The sequence below is a fragment of the Chlamydomonas reinhardtii genome, chromosome 6, assembly GCF_000002595.2.
Source record: "Chlamydomonas reinhardtii strain CC-503 cw92 mt+ chromosome 6, whole genome shotgun sequence".
NCBI lineage: Eukaryota > Viridiplantae > Chlorophyta > Chlorophyceae > Chlamydomonadales > Chlamydomonadaceae > Chlamydomonas > Chlamydomonas reinhardtii.
The window spans coordinates 8,765,137-8,784,903 of record NC_057009.1 but is presented as its reverse complement, the minus strand read 5'-3'; the positions used below and the strand labels follow the sequence as shown (position 1 = coordinate 8,784,903).

The 19,767-nt window shown below is 72.5% G+C and overlaps 1 protein-coding gene across 1 annotated transcript in view; it reads left to right on the top strand.

The window, feature by feature from the left end:
• The first annotated feature begins 77 nt into the window (after window positions 1–77).
• The window catches only part of CHLRE_06g309951v5 (uncharacterized protein), a 31,227-nt gene continuing 11,537 nt past the window's right edge, over window positions 78–19,767 (top strand). The window contains exons 1-25 of the mRNA XM_043063774.1: window positions 78–294; window positions 570–2,484; window positions 2,724–2,979; window positions 3,203–3,813; window positions 4,151–4,807; window positions 5,128–5,377; window positions 5,560–5,738; window positions 5,900–6,746; window positions 7,587–12,578; window positions 12,702–13,300; window positions 13,408–14,370; window positions 14,585–14,983; window positions 15,160–15,459; window positions 15,689–15,813; window positions 15,971–16,211; window positions 16,432–16,716; window positions 16,836–16,973; window positions 17,094–17,282; window positions 17,430–17,627; window positions 17,757–17,912; window positions 18,057–18,311; window positions 18,443–18,594; window positions 18,759–18,845; window positions 18,970–19,243; window positions 19,398–19,673. Of these exons, the coding sequence (XP_042924480.1) occupies window positions 859–2,484; window positions 2,724–2,979; window positions 3,203–3,813; window positions 4,151–4,807; window positions 5,128–5,377; window positions 5,560–5,738; window positions 5,900–6,746; window positions 7,587–12,578; window positions 12,702–13,300; window positions 13,408–14,370; window positions 14,585–14,983; window positions 15,160–15,459; window positions 15,689–15,813; window positions 15,971–16,211; window positions 16,432–16,716; window positions 16,836–16,973; window positions 17,094–17,282; window positions 17,430–17,627; window positions 17,757–17,912; window positions 18,057–18,311; window positions 18,443–18,594; window positions 18,759–18,845; window positions 18,970–19,243; window positions 19,398–19,673 (14,055 nt within the window). The 5' untranslated portion in view covers window positions 78–294; window positions 570–858. The remainder of the gene's footprint in view (window positions 295–569; window positions 2,485–2,723; window positions 2,980–3,202; window positions 3,814–4,150; window positions 4,808–5,127; window positions 5,378–5,559; window positions 5,739–5,899; window positions 6,747–7,586; window positions 12,579–12,701; window positions 13,301–13,407; window positions 14,371–14,584; window positions 14,984–15,159; window positions 15,460–15,688; window positions 15,814–15,970; window positions 16,212–16,431; window positions 16,717–16,835; window positions 16,974–17,093; window positions 17,283–17,429; window positions 17,628–17,756; window positions 17,913–18,056; window positions 18,312–18,442; window positions 18,595–18,758; window positions 18,846–18,969; window positions 19,244–19,397; window positions 19,674–19,767) is intronic.

Below are 19,767 nucleotides of genomic sequence, written 5' to 3'. Positions count from 1 at the left end.
GAAGAGGTGGCGACCTTGCATGCGTACTCAGACTTGCGCTTCTATACTTGTCAACAGTTGAACCTGCAGCTTATCTACTGTATTAGCTTAATTTCGTAGACTTTAGTAAACTACGTGACCTTCAATTGTGAACACAGGGAACAAACACTTTGACCCCAAGTTCTTCCTGCTTTCATCGTGCAAAACATTCCTGCCGCCGAAATAACACGGCTCGGTATATCTTAGACGTGCGTGACGCTCGGTGCCGGCAAGCTCAGACACGGTCTCGCCGGGCGGACTAAACTCGAAGTAGAGGTGCGCCACCAGCATAACGCGCCAAACAGCATCGCGTGGACATGCTTGAGCTACATGAAAGCCTATGGGCGTGCCCTGCCGAGCAGCGCGTGCGGGAGGTGGCGCGCAGGCGCGCACATGCCCTTCCAAACGCGGCGCGTTGTGTTCAGGATTCTGACTTGTTGCTTTGCATGTATCACAAACATCTAATACGGGTTAAAGCTAGCGCTTGATACGTTGGCAGCGTTGCTCCCGGCCATTTTTCATCGCCGCGTTGTCGTGTGCCACACCCGCAGGACGACATTGCGGCCCATTTCACGGAGCAGAACGGCTTAGAGGAGTTTAGCTCAGACGCACCTAGGCGGCTACGGCCCGACACTCTCCACTCGCCTCAGGCAGTGCGGCTAGCCCTATGTGCAGACACCAGTTCAGTCGCTGCTGACGGACGGACACCAGCGGCGCTCCTTGCCGCACATGCCGCGGCGGCCAAAGGCCAGCGCCGTGGCTGCAGCGCGGCAGGCGCGATGCTCTGGCGGGGCATCCCGTCCGCGGCGGCGGACGTGGTGGCTGTTAGCGCTGGTACTGATGCTGGCCATTCTTTGTATCGCGCAGCCCGCCGGCGGTCAACCTCCGTCGCCTGAACCACCGTCGCCGGAGCCGCCCTCGCCGGCACCTCCATCGCCGGAGCCACCCTCACCGGCACCTCCATCGCCGGAGCCACCGTCGCCGGCACCCCCATCGCCGGAGCCGCCCTCACCGGCACCCCCATCGCCGGCGCCTCCGTCGCCGGCGCCACCATCGCCTCCACCCTCGCCGGAGCCACCCTCGCCGGCACCTCCATCGCCGGAACCGCCGTCACCGGCACCCCCGTCGCCGGAACCGCCCTCACCGGCACCACCCTCGCCGGCGCCTCCGTCGCCGGCGCCACCGTCGCCTCCTCCTTCGCCGGAGCCACCCTCGCCGGCACCCCCATCGCCGGCACCACCCTCACCGGCACCCCCGTCGCCGGAACCGCCCTCACCGGCACCACCCTCGCCGGCACCTCCATCGCCGGCGCCGCCGTCGCCTCCTCCTTCGCCGGAGCCGCCCTCGCCGGCACCTCCATCGCCGGAGCCACCCTCGCCGGCACCTCCATCGCCGGAGCCACCCTCACCGGCACCACCCTCGCCGGCGCCTCCGTCGCCGGCGCCGCCGTCGCCTCCTCCTTCGCCGGAGCCACCCTCACCGGAGCCACCCTCGCCGGAGCCACCCTCGCCGGCACCTCAATCGCCGGAACCGCCCTCACCGGCACCACCCTCGCCGGCGCCTCCGTCGCCGTCGCCACCTTCGCCTCCTCCTTCGCCGGAGCCGCCCTCGCCGGCACCTCCATCCCCGGAGCCACCGTCACCGGCACCCCCATCGCCGGAGCCGCCCTCACCGGCACCCCCGTCGCCGGCGCCGCCCTCACCGGCACCACCCTCGCCGACGCCTCCTTCGCCGGAGCCGCCATCACCGGCGCCCCCATCGCCGGAACCGCCCTCACCGGCACCCCCGTCGCCGGCACCGCCCTCACCGGCACCCCCGTCGCCGGAACCGCCCTCACCGGCGCCGCCGTCGCCTCCACCCTCGCCAGAGCCACCCTCGCCGGCGCCCCCATCGCCGGAACCGCCCTCACCGGCGCCCCCGTCGCCGGCACCGCCCTCACCGGCACCGCCCTCGCCGGCGCCTCCGTCACCGTCGCCACCTTCGCCTCCTCCCTCGCCGGAGCCACCGTCACCGGAGCCCCCATCGCCGGAGCCACCCTCACCGGCACCGCCCTCGCCAGCGCCTCCGTCGCCGGTACCGCCCTCGCCGGAGCCTCCATCGCCGGAGCCGCCTTCGCCGCCCCCCTCGCCGGCGCCGCCGTCGCCACTGCCGCCGTCTCCGGCGCCGCCAGCATACTCAGCAACGGGTATCTACGGTGACTCGCCGTGGTTTACCACTCGGAACGGGTTTCGGTGGGCCCTCTTCAAGGATGCAGCGACGTTCTCGGCCGCGGAGGAGGCGTGTCGCGACCTGGGTGGCTACCTGGCGAACCCGGTGTCGCTGGCCGTGTACCAGGACGTGCTGGACGCCTACAGCGTGCCCTTCACCTACCTGTCGGACACGCGCGTGTGGCTGGGCATCAGCGACCAGGACACGGAGGGCTGGTTCTACTTCACGTCCGGGCGCGGGACGGCGACCGTGGAGCAGGTGCGGGCTACGGCGCCTGCCGGGTGGCCCCATGGGTGGGGTGCTGGCAGCGCGGGGCTGCGCTTGCAGAGCACCGCAACAACGGGCGGGGTCGCAGGAGGTGGCAGAGGAATACGGGGCAACCGGGTTAAGCAGTTGTAATGGGCGTATGCACCCGCGTTGATGTGGGCTAGTAACAGGAGCGTTGTGTGTGTGTGTGTGCGTGTGTCTGCTGCGTCCTCGCTTCTCCCACTACGCAGGTGGATCTTATCACGTGGGAAGACGCATGGGACAGCAGCCATTGGACGCAGGATGGCAGCGGCCTGGACTGCGTGGCGGCGCAGCTGGGCACCGCCACGGCCGCGCTCACCACCGGCGCCTGGCTGGAAATGGACTGCAGCACCCCACTGCCGTTCTTTTGCTCTGGGCCCACCGCCACCCTGACCAACGCGCCGCCGCCGGGTGCCGTGGCACCAGCGCCGCCGCCGCCGTACGCGGCAGTGGCGTACCCTGCCAGTGAGCATGTGGCAGGCGCTGGAACGGGCTGGGATTGTCGGGTTGGAGGTTATGTGCGTTACAAAAAAATTGGACAGTCAAGGAAACTGTGTGAAGGTCATATGTTGGCGGGTAGCCGTGGTGACATTAGCCGAATTTCAGGGGTTTCGGCGGTTCAAGGGGGAGTGCAACGCGTATGCCACTGCTTTACCGCTTCCGCCTCCTCTTGATCTCCTACCTGCAGCGTCCGTGGTCGTGTCCTACGCCACCTACCGGCTGGTCTCGCCAACGGCCTCGACCTGGCTGGCCGCGCAGCAGGCGTGTGTGGGCCTGGGCGGCCACCTGGCGTCCTTCGCCTCGGCCGCGGAGTTGACAGCCGTCCGCGACGCGCTGGTGGCGGCGCTGGCCGCCTACTCGCCGCCCTACACCACCTCCTGGGCGCCGCTGTGGATCGGGCTGTACGAGCGCAGCCTGTCGTACGGGGAGGACTGGCGCTGGTCGGACCGCAGCCCGCTCACCTTCTCGGGCTTTGGGCAGTACGAGCTGAACGCCGCCTCCAACCCGCCCACCACGCCCAACTGCGGCGCGCTGCACCTGGACCGGGCGGGCCAGTGGTCGGTGCAGGGCTGCGGCACGCAGCTGCAGTACCTGTGCAAGCTGGCCAACGTGGCCAACGCGCCGCCGCCCTCGCCGCCGCCGGCAGCGCCCGCCACCGCGCGGCAGCTGGCGTTCCGCTTCGCGGTGGGCGACCTCACGTACACGCTGGTGATGCAGCCGCGCAGCTACGCCGCCGCCAACCGCTACTGCGGCTCGCTGGACCCGGGGGGCACGCTAGCGGTGCCGGCGGACGCGCGGGTGGGTGTGGCATGCGTGTCGCGCGGTGTGGTGTTGGGGGGCGGGATGGAGCTGCTGCTGGTATGGGCTATGGGCTTGTGGCGGGCCGGGGAGGAGGTCACAGGTGGGGGTCCTGGGCCGCGCGCTATGAGGGAGGGCCGCGGCGGGCGGGTTCATGCAGCGCGTGGATAGGCAGGGGGCCGTGCGGCTGAAATACTGTGCGTGTGCAGCGTCGCGGAGGTCGCCCTGAGAGTCCGGCCAGTGTGCGTGTAGGCGCGCCTGCGTGCGCCCCACCTGCCAAAGCACTGTGCCGACCCGCCGCCCCTCTGCCCCACCGCTCCGCCTCCGCACCGCGCAGGAGTACATGGACGTCATGTCGCAGGTGTACCTCTACCTGTCCAGCGACCCCGCCGCCGCGGGCGGATCGGCGCTGGCGCCGCCGCCCGCGGCCTCCCCGCCGCCCTGGCCGCCCGCGCAGGTGGTGAGCGCGCTGCCGTCCCAGGCGGGCGAGGCGCCGTTCTGGATTGGCATCCGCTGGGTGGGCGCCGCCTCGGCGCTGGGCGACTTCACGCAGGTGGACGGCACCTCGCCGCCCACGTTCACGCAGTGGGCCGCCGGCGTGTACACCGGGCCGCGGCCGGTGCTGGCGTGCGCCTCGGTGGACCCCACCGCCGGCTTCCAGTACGTGCCGGCCGGCTGCGGCGTGCAGCTGCCCGCGCTGTGCCGCGCCGCCACCGCCGACAACGCCATCGCGCCGCCGCCGTCGCCGCCATCCCCCGCGCCGCCGCCGCCCGCCGCCACCGCGGTGCAGACGCGCGTGGGGCTGTACCTGTACTCGCTGTACAACGAGGCGGCGCTGACGTACCCGGAGGCGGCGGCGTACTGCCGCGCCGGCGGCGGCTACCTGGCCTCCTTCCACTCGCTGGCGGAGTTCAACGCGGTGTGGAGCTACATGACCACCACCGCCACGGCGCTGGCGGCGGGCGATGCCAGCGTGTGGATTGGCTATGACGAGGTGCGGCACCTGGTGGACCAGGGGGCGGGGGTTAGCCATTCATGCCAGGGGGGAGGGGGGCTGATGTGCGCGGGGCAGCGGAAGCAGGGCAGGGCTGGCAGGGCAGGGCTGGGCAGGGGAGGGCAGGGCAGGGAAAGGGCAGGGAAGGCCAGAGGGCAGGGCAGGGAAAGGGCAGGGAAGGCCAGGTCTGGGCAGGGCAGGGCAGAATGGAAGTGGACACATACAAGAGGCGCACGATCTCGATCGGCGTCCACATAGGGCGATTGCAAGCTGAAACTGACAGGGCCCCCGTACACACACATGCACACTCCTGCCCGCAGATCGGCCGCAATGAGACGCTGCTGCGCTGGCTGGACGGCGGCCCCGCGGCGTGGACCCACTTCGGGCTGCCGTACACGGACACGGAGGGCAACGACTGCGCCGCGGTGGACCAGCTGTGGGGCGGGCAGTGGGTGATGGACGACTGCTTGGAGCCGCGCCCCTTCATCTGCAAGCGGCTCCTGGGCATCAGCGCCGACCCCGCGCCGCCGCCGGCCGCCGTGGCCGCCTCGCCGCCGCCACTGGCATCACGTGAGCAGGCGCACCGAGCGCACTCGCCCTTCGGCAGCTCCTGTCGTCACCGCATAGCCTCTGCCCCCTCAGCACCCCTCCAAAGTGCCCAGCCCTCGTTCAACACCTTCCCATCACCACTCACTCTTGTCACCCTTTCCTGCCAACCGCCGCAACCCGCCCCCCTCTCCCCCTGCGCGCAGTGCCGGCGCTGCGCAACGTGACGGTGGCGGGCGTGCTGTACCAGTACGTGGCCTCGCCCGCGCTCAGCTACGAGGCGGCGGACGCGGCCTGCACGCAGTACTACGGCGTGTTGGCCTGGTTCGCGTCCGCGTCCGAGTTCAACGCCGTCATGTTGGCGCTGCAGGCGGACGTGGCGGGGGTGGGTGCCGCTGGGCTGGGGGGGTGGGATGGGGCATGGCGCGGCAGGGCGGCGGGTTATGGAAGCATGGATCTGAAGTCAGGTGGTACCCACGCCCTTACAAATGGATTCCTTTATCCGTCCGCCTTCCCCCGTTCCCCTTCCCCCTTTCCTTTTTGTAGCTGTACGACCCGTCCGTGTGGTTCGGGCTGTACCGCAGCTACGCCAACAGCGCCGACTGGTTCTGGTACGGCAACACCACGCTCAACGGCACGGCCATGGCCGACCCCGCCCAGTTCCTGTTCAACCCGACCTCGGCCGCCTGCGCCGCGCTGGGCACGTCGCTCAACTACCAGCCCGACAACTGGGGCGGCGACCAGCGCTGCGTGGCCGCCTCCGTGCTGGACGCCGGCGGCGGCAGCTACTGCTACCGCTGGGACGACCGCGCCTGCGACCAGCGGCTGGGCTTCATCTGCCGCGTGGACGACCGCATGCCGCTAGCGCCCTCGGAGCCGCAGCAGCCGCCCTCGCCACCGGGGCTGCCGCCGCTGCCGCCCTCGCCGGCGCCGCCGGGGCCCGACCCCGACCCGCCCTCGCCGCCGGCGCCGTCCGACCCCCACGCGCCGCCATTCCCGCCGGCACCCTTCGTGCCCGGGGAGCCAGCGGCGCCGCCACAAAAGCCGCCAACACCGCCACCGGCGCCGCCAGGGTCAGACTTCTGGTCGGCACCATGGGAGCCGCCCTCGCGGCCCGCGACACCGGACCCGTTTCCGCCGCCGCCCCCACCGCCACCTCCGCCGCCTGCACTGCCGCCGCCGGGGCTGCCCCCGCCGCCTCCGCCGCCGCCTCCTCCCCCGCCGCCGCCACCGCAGCACCCCGACCTGCCGTTTGCGCCCGGCGAGCCCTTCTACCCGGACCCCCCAGAGGCCCCGCCACCGCCCAGCTTTGAGAGCGGCGTCCCACCGCCACCGCCGCCGCCACCACCGCCGCCGCCGCCTCATGCACCGCCGCTGCCGCCCTCGCAGCCGGGCGAGGTGTCTCCCCCGCCGCCTCCACCACCGCCGCCGCCGCCTGGGACGCCAACCCAGCCGTCCGCACCCTTGGCGCCCGCCGCGCCGGGAACGCCGACGCCGCCGGCCATTGCAGAGTCCCCTGCGGTGCCGCCGCCGCCGCCGCCCCCGCCGCCTCCTCCACCACCCAGGACACCGCCGCTGCCTCCGAAGGCCGATGAGCACGCTCCACCTCCCCCGCCGCCGCCGCCGCCGCCTCCCGGCACACCTAGCACGCCGGACGCGCCGTCGCAACCGGCTGCACCTGTAACGCAGTCTGCATCGCCACCTCCGGCGCTTCCGGGTGCCCCGCCGCCGCCACCTCCCCCACCGCCGCCGCCGCCTCCCGGCATGCCGCCTACGGCTGGTGCCCCTGGTGCTCCCCCTCCGCCGCCGCCGCCGCCCCCGCCTCCTGGGTCGCCTGATCAGCCGTCGGCGCCGGCCGCACCCTCAGTGCCTGCAGCTCCCCAGCCATCCCCACCTGCTGAGGACAGCACTGGTGCTGTGCCGCCACCGCCGCCGCCTCCCCCGCCGCCACCGCCGCCCCAGACGCCGCCAGCACAGCCCTCTGGGACTACGGCGTCTCCTCCGCCTCCTCCGCCTCCTCCTCCACCTCCTGGCTCGCCTGATCAGCCGTCAGCACCGGCTGTTCCGGCAGCGCCCGGGGTTCCACCCCCGCCTGTGCCTGCGCCTGACACGTACACAGCGCCTCCGCCCCCACCTCCGCCTCCTCCGCCTCCACCTCCGGGTACTCCCCCTTCGGGGCAACCCACTGAGCCCCAGGCTCCGCCTCCCCCGCCTCCCCCGCCTCCTCCTCCAGGCACACCCAGCGCGCCGGCCGCACCGTCGCAACCGGGGGTACCTTCTGTCCAGCCAGATGCGCCGCCGCCAGGCCTTCCTGGTGCGCCGCCGCCACCTCCGCCTCCGCCGCCTCCGCCTCCACCTGGCGTGCCGCCTACCGCCTCTGCTCCGGGCGCTCCTCCGCCGCCACCGCCTCCCCCTCCGCCGCCCGGTGCTCCTGATCAGCCCGCTGCGCCGCTGGCCCCACGCCCCGACACGCAGTCTCCGGGCGCGCCACCTCCGGCGCTTCCGGGTGCCCCGCCGCCGCCACCTCCCCCACCGCCGCCGCCGCCTCCTGGCGTGCCGCCTACGGCTGGTGCCCCCGGTGCTCCTCCTCCGCCGCCGCCGCCGCCCCCGCCTCCGGGGTCGCCTGATCAGCCGTCGGCGCCGGCTGCACCCTCAGTGCCTGCAGCTCCCCAGCCATCCCCACCTGCTGAGGACAGCACTGGTGCTGTGCCGCCACCGCCGCCGCCTCCCCCGCCGCCGCCGCCGCCCCAGACGCCGCCAGCACCGCCCGCCGGAACTGCTGCCTCTCCGCCTCCTCCTCCGCCTCCTCCTCCACCTCCCGGCTCGCCTGATCAGCCGTCGGCGCCTGCAACCCCTGCCGCTCCGGCAGTTCCATCCCCGCCTGTGCCTGCGCCTGACACGTACACAGCGCCTCCGCCCCCACCTCCGCCTCCTCCGCCTCCGCCTCCGGGTACTCCCCCTTCGGGGCAACCCACTGAGCCCCAGGCCCCGCCTCCCCCGCCTCCGCCTCCTCCTCCTCCAGGCACACCCAGCGCACCGGCCGCACCATCGCAGCCGTCCACTCCTGCTGCCAAGGTCGATTCCCCACCACCAGGCCTACCGGACGCGCCTCCTCCGCCACCGCCTCCGCCCCCTCCGCCTCCGCCTGGCGTGCCGCCTGCCGCCTCTGCTCCGGGCGCTCCTCCGCCGCCACCGCCGCCTCCACCTCCGCCCGGTGCTCCTGATCAGCCCGCTACGCCGCTGGCCCCACGCCCCGACACGCAGACTCCGGGCGCGCCACCTCCGGCGCTTCCGGGTGCCCCGCCGCCGCCACCTCCCCCACCGCCGCCGCCGCCTCCCGGCATGCCGCCTACGGCTGGTGCCCCCGGTGCTCCTCCTCCGCCGCCGCCGCCGCCCCCGCCTCCGGGGTCGCCTGATCAGCCGTCGGCGCCGGCCGCACCCTCAGTGCCTGCAGCTCCCCAGCCGTCCCCACCTGCTGAGGACAGCACTGGTGCTGTGCCGCCACCGCCACCGCCTCCCCCGCCGCCGCCGCCGCCCCAGACGCCGCCAGCACAGCCCGCCGGAACTGCTGCCTCTCCGCCTCCTCCTCCGCCTCCTCCTCCACCTCCCGGCTCGCCTGATCAGCCGTCGGCGCCTGCAACCCCTGCCGCTCCGGCAGTTCCATCCCCGCCTGTGCCTGCGCCTGACACGTACACAGCCCCTCCGCCCCCACCTCCGCCTCCTCCGCCTCCACCTCCGGGTACTCCCCCTTCGGGGCAACCCACTGAGCCCCAGGCTCCGCCTCCCCCGCCTCCCCCGCCTCCTCCTCCAGGCACACCCAGCGCGCCGGCCGCACCATCGCAGCCGTCCACTCCTGCTGCCAAGGTCGATTCCCCACCACCAGGCCTACCGGACGCGCCCCCTCCGCCACCGCCTCCGCCTCCGCCACCTCCGCCTGGCGTGCCGCCTACCGCCACTGCTCCCGGTGCGCCTCCTCCTCCCCCGCCGCCGCCTCCGCCGCCCGGTGCTCCCGATCAGCCCGCTGCACCAGCCCGGCCTGGGCCTGATGCCCCTGCGGCACCGCCGCCTGCGCAGCCGGGAGCGCCGCCGCCGCCCCCACCCCCGCCGCCGCCGCCGCCTCCGAGCGTGCCGCCTCCTACCCCGGATGCCGCCGCCGCCCCGCCGCCACCGCCTCCTCCACCGCCTCCTCCGGGCTCGCCCGACCAGCCCGCACATCCCGCGACACCCAGCGTGCCGGCAGCGCCTCAGCCGCCTCCGGTAGACAAGGAGGACGCCGCCCCGCCGCCCCCTCCGCCCCCGCCTCCGCCTCCACCGCCGGGGGTCCCGGACGCACCAGTCACGACCCAGGCTCCTGCGGCGCCTCCCCCGCCACCTCCTCCTCCCCCACCCCCTGGAACCCCCACCATGCCCGGCGCACCCACCAAGCCCGGAGCCCCACTGGCGCCGGAGCAGCCGGCTGAGCATGCGCCTCCAGGCGCCCCGCCGCCCCCGCCTCCTCCGCCCCCGCCCCCGCCTCCAGATGCCCCGCTGCCGCCTCCAGCCCGGGCTCCGGATGCCCCTCCCCCGCCTCCTCCTCCGCCGCCTCCGCCCGGCGCGCCTGACGCGCCTGCTGCGCCTGCACAGCCCACTGCTTCCACACAGCCCGATGCGCCGCCGCCGGCCCTGCCAGACGCCCCTCCCCCTCCGCCTCCCCCGCCGCCTCCACCTCCCCCTGGTGTTCCACCCAAGCCAGCTGCCGTGGACGCCCCGCCTCCCCCGCCTCCCCCGCCGCCTCCTCCTGGCTCTCCGGACCAGCCCGCAGCCCCAATGTCGCCGGGCGCTCCGGGGCCCACGGCCCCGCCTCCGGCACACCCGGACGCACCTCCGCCTCCTCCTCCTCCACCACCCCCGCCGCCTCCGGGCGTGCCGCCGCCAGCGCCAGGGACAACACCTCCTCCTCCTCCCCCTCCACCCCCACCGCCGCCCCCGCAGACGCCAGCCATGCCGGACGTCCCCTCTGAGGGCCAGCCTGCAGCGCCCATCGCTCCATCCCCGCCCGTGCAGGAGGATGCGTCAGCACCGCCGCCTCCCCCGCCGCCTCCGCCGCCTCCCCCGCCTGGCACCCCTGCCGCGCCTCCGCAGGTCAGCGCACCCCAGGCGCCGCCTCCGCCGCCGCCTCCGCCGCCGCCGCCCGGCACCCCGGACGCGCCTGCCATGCCAAGGCTGCCCGATGCCCCCCTGACGCCAGGCGCAGTGCAGCAGCCTCCGGCCGCCCCGGGTCTTCCGCCTCCGCCGCCTCCACCGCCCCCGCCGCCACCACCGCAAGCGCCTCCAGTCCCTGGGAGCCCAAATGCGGCCCCTCCACCGCCCCCGCCGCCCCCGCCGCCGCCCGGTGCTCCTGACCAGCCTGCTGCACCGGCCCGGCCCGGACCAGATGCCCCTTCAGCGCCGCCGCCGCACCTCCCCGATGCGCCTCCGCCTCCGCCGCCGCCCCCACCCCCGCCGCCTCCAGGCGTACCGCCTCCTATCCCGGATGCCGCCGCAGCTCCCCCGCCCCCGCCTCCTCCGCCTCCTCCTCCGGGGTCTCCGGACCGTCCTGCAGCCCCGGCATCACCGGACGCCCCAGGGCCCACTGCCCCGCCGCCTGCACACCCGGATACACCGCCTCCGCCCCCTCCACCCCCGCCGCCTCCGCCGCCGGACGCGCCGCCGTCGCCCCGCACGCATCCTGGCAAGAAGGGCGATGATGACGCGTTTGCGCCGCCTCCGCCGCCCCCTCCACCGCCACCACCCGGAATGCCTGACATGCCGGCCGTGCCCTCGCAACCAGGCGCGCCCATGCCGCCTGCCGCAGAGCAGGTGCCCGCATCTCCGCCACGCCTGCCGCCGCCGCCACCTCCTCCCCCGCCGCCGCCGCCACCAACCACGCCGCCGCCCGAGCCGGACCACACAGCACCCGCTAGCCCGCCGCCGCCGCCACCTCCGCCACCGCCTCCTGGTACTCCTGAGATGCCGTCGGTGCCGGCTACGCCAGAGGACGTAAGCGTCCTTCGGCCTGACGCCCCGCCGCCGTCCCTACCTGGTGCGCCGCCTCCCCCCCCACCGCCGCCGCCACCGCCGCCTCCTGGGGCCCCGCCGGCGTTGCCGCCACAGGACGCTTCACCACCACCGCCTCCGCCGCCGCCGCCGCCCCCTGGCACTCCGGACGCGCCCGCGGATATCAAGGACTGGAGCCAGCCCGACGCACCCGCCGCGCCGCCACCGGCCCTGCCGGATGCGCCGCCGCCGCCACCACCGCCACCCCCTCCTCCTCCCCCTGGCGTGCCGCCGCCGACCCCTGTGGACGCGCCTCCCCCGCCGCCTCCCCCACCGCCTCCACCGCCCCCGAGCGTGCCACCACCGCCACTGCTGGACGTGGGTGTGCCAGACCTCCCGCCTTCGCCGCCGCCTCCTGACCAGCCGGGCGCGCCTCCTCCACCTCCGCCTCCACCGCCGCCCCCGCCTCCGGGCGTGCCGCCGCCGCTGGAAAGCCCGCCGCCGGACGCACCCCCGCCTCCGCCTCCACCGCCACCGCCGCCAGGCGCTCCGGCGATGCCGACCGTGCCGACACAACCGGGAGCCCCACAGCCTCCCGATGCCGCAGACGCGCCCGCTGTGCCGCCGGACCTGCCACCGCCTCCGCCTCCACCACCCCCGCCGCCGCCGCCGGCCATACCGCCACCCACGCCCGACGCTGCGCTGTCACCCTTGCCTCCTCCTCCACCGCCGCCTCCACCGCCGCCGCCAGGGACACCCTTTACGCCGGACACTCCGGCGGACTGGAGTCAGCCTGACGCGCCAGCCGCGCCGCCGCCTGGCGAACCGAATGCTCCCCCTCCACCGCCCCCGCCGCCGCCTCCGCCCCCGCCTGGGGCCCCGCCGGCGCAGCCTCCACAGGACGCCTCGCCGCCACCGCCTCCTCCGCCGCCGCCGCCCCCTGGCACTCCGGATGCGCCCGCGGATATCAAGGACTGGAGCCAGCCCGACGCACCGGCCACGCCGCCGCCGGCCCTCCCGGATGCGCCGCCGCCGCCACCGCCGCCACCGCCGCCGCCACCTCCTGGCGTGCCGCCGCCGACCCCTGTGGACGCGCCTCCCCCGCCGCCTCCCCCACCGCCTCCACCGCCGCCGGGCGCGCCACCACCGCCTGTGCTGGACGTGGGTGTTCCAGACCTCCCGCCTTCGCCGCCGCCTCCTGACCAGCCGGGCGCGCCTCCTCCACCTCCGCCTCCACCGCCGCCCCCGCCTCCGGGCGCGCCGCCGCCTCCTAACACGGCACCGGCGCCCCCGCCGCCGCCCCCGCCGCCTCCTCCCCCACCTGGCACGCCAGACATGCCCATGGTCCCGCGTGCGCCCAACGCGCCCAACGTGCCGTCACCACCGGCTCTGCCCGCCTCGCCGCCCGACCTTCCGCCGCCGCCGCCACCCCCGCCGCCCCCGCCGCCCCCCGGCTCGCCGGCCAGCCCTATCCCGCTTGCTGTGTCTCCGCCTCCTCCTCCGCCACCTCCTCCGCCGCCTCCTCCAAGCACCCCCGATACGCCCAGCCTGCCCAACCTGCCCCCATCCTCGCCCATGCCACCTGAGATCATCCCTCCGGATGCACCGCCGCCGCCGCCACCTCCCCCGCCGCCGCCGCCACCGGATGTGCCGCCGCCGGGCTCGCCACCCCTTGAGAGCCCGCCGCCGCCCCCGCCGCCTCCGCCGCCGCCTCCGGCGACTCCTGACGCGCCCGCGGATATCAAGGACTGGAGCCAGCCCGATGCACCCGCTGCGCCGCCACCGGCCTTCCCGGATGCGCCGCCGCCGCCACCGCCGCCGCCGCCTCCGCCTCCTCCCGGCGCTCCTCCACCGGTGCCCAAGGACTCGCCCCCGCCGCCGCCGCCCCCGCCACCACCACCGCCGCCGCCCGGCGTGCCTCCCACACCGGAGGTAAGTGGTCGTCTGTTCTTTGCAAGCGGTATGTTGCTTGCCATGTAGCTGTCGACATGATGTTCAAAACACAACCCAACCTGCGGTGTTTCCCTTCGTCCATACAGTTCGACCCTGGCGTGCCCGAGCTGCCTCCCTCGCCGCCGCCTCCAGACCAGCCCAGCGCGCCTCCCCCGCCGCCCCCACCCCCGCCGCCGCCCCCGCCCGGCTCGCCGCCGGGTGTTCCTGGGCTCCCGGACACACCTCCGCCTCCTCCTCCCCCTCCACCGCCTCCTGGCACTCCTGACATGCCAACCCTACCCGGCGCCCCCGGCCCGCCGCCGCCTCCTCCGCCGCCGCCCCCGCCTGGCGCTCCCGCACGTGACCCGCCTCCTCCGCCCCCGCCTCCTCCGCCGCCGCCGCCCGGCATGCCGCCTGGCTCGCCGTCGTCGCCGCTGCCGCCTCCGCCCCCGCCGCCGCCGCCGCCGCCTCCGGGTGCGCCGCCGCCTCCCAACATGCCGCAGCAGCCGCCGCCCCTGGAGCCCGACATGCCGCCGCCCGACTTCCCGTCGACAGCGCCGCCGCCGCCACCACCCCCACCGCCTCCACCTCCGCCGGGCGCGCCTCCGCCGCCTTCGCCTCCGCCGGACGCACCGCCTCCGCCACCTCCGCCACCACCACCGCCGCCGGAGCCGCCGCCGCCGAGTCTTGGAGTGCCACTGGCCCCGCTTGCCCCGGGCCTGCCCCCGCCGCCGCCCAGGCCTCGCCCGCCACCGCCCAAGCCGCGGCCACCCCCGCCTCCGCCACCCGACCTGCCGCCGTATGCGCCTGACCCTCCCATTCCGCAGTCGCCGCCTCCGCCGCCACCTCCACCTCCACCGCCTATTCCGCCTCCTCCTCCTCCCCCGCCGCCTCCGCCGCCCCCTCCGCTGGCGCCCTCGCCGCCGCCCCCGCCCCCGCCGCCGCCCGAGCCCACCGCGCAGGTGGACCAGATCCTGGGCGCGCAGCCGCCTCCGCCCCCGCCCCTCAACCTCACCGACGTGTCCCTCGCCAACATCACTGGAGGCAGGACCACCACCGGCGACGCGGTGGTAAGCGGCGGGCTGGCCGGACCGATACAAACTGTTTAGCGTACGTGGTGCCTGCTGCCTTGGGTCGGTAGTGTTGCAGATGGCGCTCTGTGGCTGTATATCCGCACCGCTCTGCACCCCTTCCCCTTGTTGTGTCGGGGTTGCAACACCCACACGACCCTGACGTCTGCCTCTCCCTCCTCCCCCGCTGCTGCGCCCGCCCTCCCCCCTGCAGCCCGACGCGGTGACCAGCCAGCCAGGCAACACCTTCGACGTGGACGCGTACCGCCTGGTGCCGGTGGTGTTCGCCAACGTGACGGTGGTGGTGGACGCCTGGATGCAGCCGCAGCTGTACGAAAAGCTGCGGCGGCGCGAGTTCGCGGACGTCATGCGCCAGGTGCTGCCCTTCAGCCAGTACCTCATCCGCGTGCGCGTCAACAAGCTCACGTGGCGCATTGGCGACTACCTGACCGAGCAGCGCAACAGGACGCTCACGGCGCGCGGCTTCCCGCCACCCAGCCCGCCCGCGCCGCCGCGCGCGCCCGGCTCGCGGGCCTTGTCGCCGCCGCCGCCGCCGCCCCCGCCGCCGCCGTCCAATGACACATCCTATCCGCGCATGACCCTGTTCATCCAGGTGGGCCCACTGCGGGCTGTGCTCGCGACCGCGAGGATTGGACGTGTTTGAGCAGCTCGGCACGCGGCAGTGCCTCGGCATACCAGGGCTCATGCGCGCCGCTCTGCTGATACCCGCCCCAATGCACACACATGCGCACATGCACACACATGCGCACGTGCGCCCTTTGTCCACAGATGTACGCGGAGATGACCACGGAGGCGGACGTGCGCGCGGGCTTCGGCTCCGCCGCGCTGGTGTCGTCCTTCCAGTTCAGCCGCTTCCCCGTGTACGCGCTCAGCCTGGGCGCCACCTCCATCACCTCCTACACCGTCTACACGCGCCGCCTCAACGTGACGGACAACCAGCCGCCCCAGCTGACGCTGCGCGGCCCGCCCGAGGTGTTCGTGCCGCTGTACGGCTCTTACAAGGAGCTGGGCGCCGCCGCCTACGACCTGCTGGACGGCACCATCAACGACGACCTGGTCATTATCAACGTGAGGGAGTCATGGGTGGCCGCCATGTGTCGAGGGGGGTTCGTAGCTGCCGGGGTTGTGTGTTGGCGCCGGTCGTGTGTGTCGCCGCTCTGCGGTGTGTGGTGGTTGGGGTTAGTGTTGAGTGGATCGACGCAGTGCTCTTGATCAAGAGGAGACAGGCGGAGTAAGCTACAGCCAGACACGCGCTGTTGGGCTGCTCACGACCCGATGTGTGCCCCTATCCGCGCAGCTCAAGCGCTGGAACGAGAGCGAGTACTGCTGCGAGACCACCTTCCCCATCGACACCTCGCAAGTCACCGAACCCGACAAGCCCTTCATCGTCACCTACGATGTGTTCGACTTCGTGTGGAACAGGTGCGACGGCACGCACACCTCCGGGCCGGGGACGTGGCCTCGCTGCCTTTGCTGCCGAGCTCCCTAGTTACCCTGCCCCCTCTTCACCTGCCCCCTTGAACCCTTCTCATGTCCTCTCCTCTCCTCCCCTCCCCTCCTCTCCTTGCCCCTCCCCCAGCGCGCCCACGGTGCAGCGCAAGGTGCACGTGTACGACCCCTGCGCCCAGGCCTCCAACGGCGTGGAGCGCACCTGCCCCGACACGCGGCTGTGCTCGGTGCTGGGCGGCGTGTGCGGCAGCGCCACCCTGTTCTCAGACATCCGCGACCTGGCCACGCCGCTCACCGAGCCCGACCCCAACAACCCCGGCATCACACTGGGCATCCACACGCTGTCCTCCGACCCCGTCTACGACACCATCGTAAGTGCCGGCGCTATAGCTGGGGCTGATGGCTGCTGGGCTGAGGTGGATGCAAGGGGTGGGAGTGACCGGGCAGTCACTTCGGTGGATGTAAAGCAATGCGAGATGCTCAAGGACGAATGATAACACAGCACTCTGGCCGCATTTGCTCCTGTTCCATGTGTCCGTGCTCCATCACTCCCTCCGCCCGCCCGCCGCCGCATCTGTTCCGCCCTTGCAGATCCCCAACCTGCAGCTGCTGCCCCTGGACGGGCTGTTCTTCGTCATCCCGCCCAACCTGGACGGCACGCCGGGGCTGCAGGGCACCCTCACCTACCTCACGGTGGGCGACCCCTGGGTGGAGCCCGGCTACATCGCCAACGACGACCGCGACGACAGCGTGCAGCAGCACGTGGTGCGCCGCTACGCCGAGCTGGTGGACACCACCGGGCCCACGCCGCCCAACACGCCCTTCGCCATCACCTACGACGTCAAGGACGTGTCGGGCAACGCCGCCATCACGCAGGTGCGGGCGAGCTGCGCACTGCTTCGCAACTACGATCGGGATGGACTGTCGGAAGGTGGGAATGAGACAGCGAGGCCTGTTGTTCTGACCCTGGCCGCCTTCACCTTGGGCCGCTGCAGGTCCGGCTGGTGTTTGTGCTGTGCCCCGCCACGCTGCCAGTGCTGTGCCCGCCCGACGAGCGCGTCTTGGCGCGGCCGGTGTGGTACTGCGCGGCCGAAGTGTGTGGCGTGCCAGACTTCTTCACGAACGCGCTTGGGGTGAGTAACTGCCTACCTGCACCGGCGGAGCTGGACCTCCCTTGTCCACGGCCTGCCCCATTTGCAGCTGCTGCCACATCCGTGCGTTCAACCGCTGCCATATCGGCTGCTCTCCTGCAGGGCGCGGCGGCTGTGCCTGCTGTCACCCGCAACACGGCGCCGGTGGTGCGGTTGCGCGACAACAAGTACCTGGTCACCATCTTCGACAACGCCACGTACGCCAGGTGCCCCGACAGGGGTGACCCCACCGGGCCCTGCGACAGCGGCGTTACGGCCACGGACGCCGAAGACGGGGACATCAGCTACAAGGCGAGAGGGCGTGCCGCGGGTGTTGGCTGTTGGGCGTGGGCTTCTTGTGCGTGGGCGTTGCGGCAGGCGGCCAGGATCAATGCTGCGCGGTGCTGCGCCGGACCTTGTATTGGCTCACGTATCTACGGTATGGTTGCATGTTCACAGGTTCACGCCTTCTGTGCGGACGTGTCGACTGCTGGCGTGGACACGATGTGGGAGGCGGTGGGCCTGGCCGCCTGCCAGTTTGGCAACGTGCTCAAGGCCGGCCGCCGCGTCATTACCTACACCGTCACCGACACAGCCGGCGCCACCAGCCAAATCAGCCGCACGCTGCTGGTCATGCAGCGCTGCGAGGACGGAGAGGTGGGTACCTTTCGGGGTTTAGAGCCTCTTTGGTGAAGCACAACTGGGATTGAGCAGGTCGGCAGAGTGGCGGAGTCTTGGCGAAGTCCATTCTGAAGGCGGACCTCCCCGTGAATACGCTCTGCGCAGGTGCAATGCCCCGACGGGACCTGCACAGACTTCAACTGCTTCGACCCCAGCACCGTCATCACCCTTACCTTGTTCGGAAACGGCACCGATGACACCACCGGCAGTGGCTTGAACGTCACCGACGGTTCCAGCTTTGTCGACAGCTCCAACTTCACGGTGCGCCGGTCCCATGCACGCACACCTTCGTACATGTCGACAACGTTACCGCTGCCCCAGATGGCCATGTTGGCGCCCCCATGCACTCCTGCATGCTAGCCTGACCTCCTCCCTTCCCATCCGTTGACACTGTCCCGCGTGCAGACGTCCACTGTCAACGACATCACGGGCGGTGGCAGCTCCATCCTGACCGCCTTTGCCTCCGGCGCGCCGGTGGTGTCCATCAACGAGCCGCCCGTCATCGCGCTGCGCAATTCCACGCTGCTGTCACAGACGGTGCAGGTGCCGCAGAACTTCGTGTGGCGCAACTGCCGCGCGAGCGAGGGCCCAAACCCCGCCACACTGTGCGAGCTGGGAGCGCAGGCGTTCGACCCGGAGGAGGGGAACCTGACCAACACGGTGAGCGTGGCGGGGGTAGCAGAAAGTCGTCAATACACGCTCCCTTTAGCAAAATGCGGGTTGTGTGGGACAATGTATCCAGCAAACAGCTGCCTCCTGCTGACGTTGCACCGTGTGCTGTGCCCGTGCAGATTTACGTCTGCCCGCCTGTTGCATGCCTGGCAACATGCTCACACCTCAACTGCGCCGGACACGAGTTTACGTCTAAGGGCGTGCGCGGTTGCGTGGATACCGGAGCTGACCCGGGTAACATCTTCAACGTCATTTTCCTGGTCTGCGACAAGTGAGCAAGAGGGGGACGCGGTTGTTAAACCATCACACGCCACATTTCCAAACGCTGCTGACCATGTGTCTCTTTGTTTGACCGCAGTAGTGCCTTCCAGACGCATTGCCTCACCCGACGTGTGGTGCAATCACTAGTAATCTTTTTCCTTTCCCCTTCTACAGTGGCGTGCCGCGCCAGTCGGCCCAGGTCACGCGCACCGTGCTCATCGCCCGCAAGTGCGCGGCGGGCCTCTACGAGTGCGACGGAGTGTAAGTGTGCAGCGGCAACGCCTGCTCACTAGCGCTTGCGCTGCTCACCCCTGCTATGCACTGCTGCCTGCGTGTCGGGTTGCTGCCTGGCGATACAACTTTTCAACGCTGCCCGCCTCTGCAGGTGCGAGACGGTGCCGTGCGCCGCCAAGGCCAAGGTGGCCCGCGACCAGGTGGTGAACAACACACTGCCGGCGCTGCGCCTGCTGCCGCCCGGCTCCTCAGCCGAGAACGCGCCCGTGTCCGCAGCCGGCGTGCCGCTGTCGCTGACGCAGATCCTGACCTACGGCGTGCCCGCGCCCATCAGCTTCAGCCCCTGCGCCTCATACGACGCCAACGCCGCCTGCGCCGCCATTGCCATGGACGTCGAGGACGGCGACCTCACCTCCTTCATCAATGTGAGTGGGCCGGTTGTGCGGATGGTGACACGTGGGATGTATGCTGGCACTGGTAAACATGCCACTGCTTCATGACAGTTATGCGCACAGCTCCCATACCTGCGCCAATCCGCCCAGGCTTACCCGCCCGTCCTCATGGCCCCTGTGCCCCCAGGTGGTGGATGCCACGGACTGCAGCGGCAAGACCCCCAACACCTGCCTGCGCTGCCGGCCCGAGCAGCTGTCGCTGGGCAAGTGCCTGCCGGGCACCTACCGCCTGCGCTACTTTGTGGAGGACAACAGCGGCGGCATCAGCGAGGCGTTCTGGAACTTCATCGTGGAGTCCGTCGCCGTCAACCGCGTGTGGTTCCTCATGCCGCCCTCCTTCAACATCTCGGCACCCGCCTCCAACTCCACCAACGCCACGCGCAGGTTCATGGACCAGATCCAGGTGAGACCTTCTGAGGAGGAGCTGCCTGGCCCGCCACATATCCTGCATTCGAGATCTCATGCTCTCCTGCCCTGCTGCCAGCCCTGCACTGATC